Here is a 1,377-nt window from a genome sequence, read left to right as displayed (position 1 = left end):
AGGCAAACGTGCTTAAAAACAAATTAAACACGCAGTCGGTATCCCCTCAGGAGAGATGATTTGTTTGATTATGTTGGTTCGTTGGGAATCTCATGGGTGGTGATGGTATCATCATCACTCAAGGGATAGATGCGCTTGCTATACTATTTGCTCACGACATACGACAACCGGTGTCACCATACACAGCATGATAGCTGCAATACTTGTCTTGGGCCGCTCGTGCCAAACGGCAATCGGTGCAACTAGTAATTGTGGATATGTCACTTAGCGCTGAGCATGGATATGCTCCTGACGGTAGTTGCACTGGTGTTGGCGCTAGTGTAGTTCTGTATGGGAGTGAGCAGTACGATGCCCCGTTCGGGACACAGCCTTAACGGTGAGCGAAGTAGATTATTTTTCGACAGCGAAAGATAGTGGTCAATGACGAGAGATACATTGCAAGAGATGAACCCCCACAATAAAGAAATTATAATTGGATCAAACCTGGAATGCAAGGCGTTAGCATCAGGACTTAAAGCTACCGATTGCAGCTATGTGCGATAACGCCTCAAGCAAAATGGCAATAAAGCCAAAGATCAAATTGTCTGTCACGTACAACCGATTCCATTTCGTGATGCCTCACTGCACGAATGCTGTGCCGCTCGAGGATGTCTACACCACGTGAAATCACTGTACAGGAGGTATGGACATCGTGGAATACATCTGCGCGACCAAACACCTGCAATCAGGCCATATACCCGAAGTTTAGCGCATTCTACTAGGTTTTATTGAAACCAGCCAGTACGGCAGACACCTCAGTTTCGATTTTTTGGTTATGCACATAGCCATTCACGTCAATAAATTTACCAATCGACACCGTAGACTTGGCTGGCTTGGGGTGTTTTGTGCCATCCGACCATTCGATCGAAAATGTATAAAGGTGAGGCGGTGACTTCTCCATTAACGACCGCATTATCACCTGTGGGGAGTACAAAGGCACAAACACCTGAGCATACCATGTCATATATTGTGGCGTAAAGTATTTGTGCAATTGTATCGGTATGCTATGATACCTCGAGCAAGTAAGACAAGGATTCTCTTCATATCAAAAAAATAAAGCTTTCAAACACTATCTAAAACATCCTCACCTTTTGGGAACCTTTGTTGGTTTGCATCGTAATAGTTTTGACGACGAAAAATTGATATGCCTGTAATATTCCAGATAGCAGGAAATACATGACGACGCAAACACCCAGTACCATATCCACCTGGGGTCCTGTGTGAAAGTAGCTGATATACAATCCGACCCTGAGCACAGAAATACACAAAACGAAACCAGAAATTGATTAGAGAAAACAAACTTACATGTATGTATATTCAAGCACAGAACACACACAC

The 1,377-nt window shown here is 43.9% G+C and overlaps 1 protein-coding gene across 1 annotated transcript in view; it reads right to left on the bottom strand.

Annotated features, from left to right (window-relative positions):
• Positions 1 to 416: 416 nt before the first annotated feature.
• SARC_05277 (hypothetical protein) overlaps positions 417 to 1,377 on the bottom strand; it is a 2,137-nt gene continuing 1,176 nt past the window's right edge. The window contains exons 2-3 of the mRNA XM_014300872.1: positions 1,128 to 1,287; positions 417 to 958 (exon numbers count right to left, since the gene is read on the bottom strand). Coding sequence (XP_014156347.1) covers positions 758 to 958; positions 1,128 to 1,287 — 361 coding nt within the window. The 3' untranslated portion in view covers positions 417 to 757. The remainder of the gene's footprint in view (positions 959 to 1,127; positions 1,288 to 1,377) is intronic.

This window comes from Sphaeroforma arctica, assembly GCF_001186125.1.
Source record: "Sphaeroforma arctica JP610 unplaced genomic scaffold supercont1.331, whole genome shotgun sequence".
Taxonomy (NCBI): Eukaryota; class Ichthyosporea; order Ichthyophonida; genus Sphaeroforma; species Sphaeroforma arctica.
The sequence above is the reverse complement of the archived record's forward strand: the minus strand, read 5'-3'. Positions and strand labels throughout refer to the sequence as shown.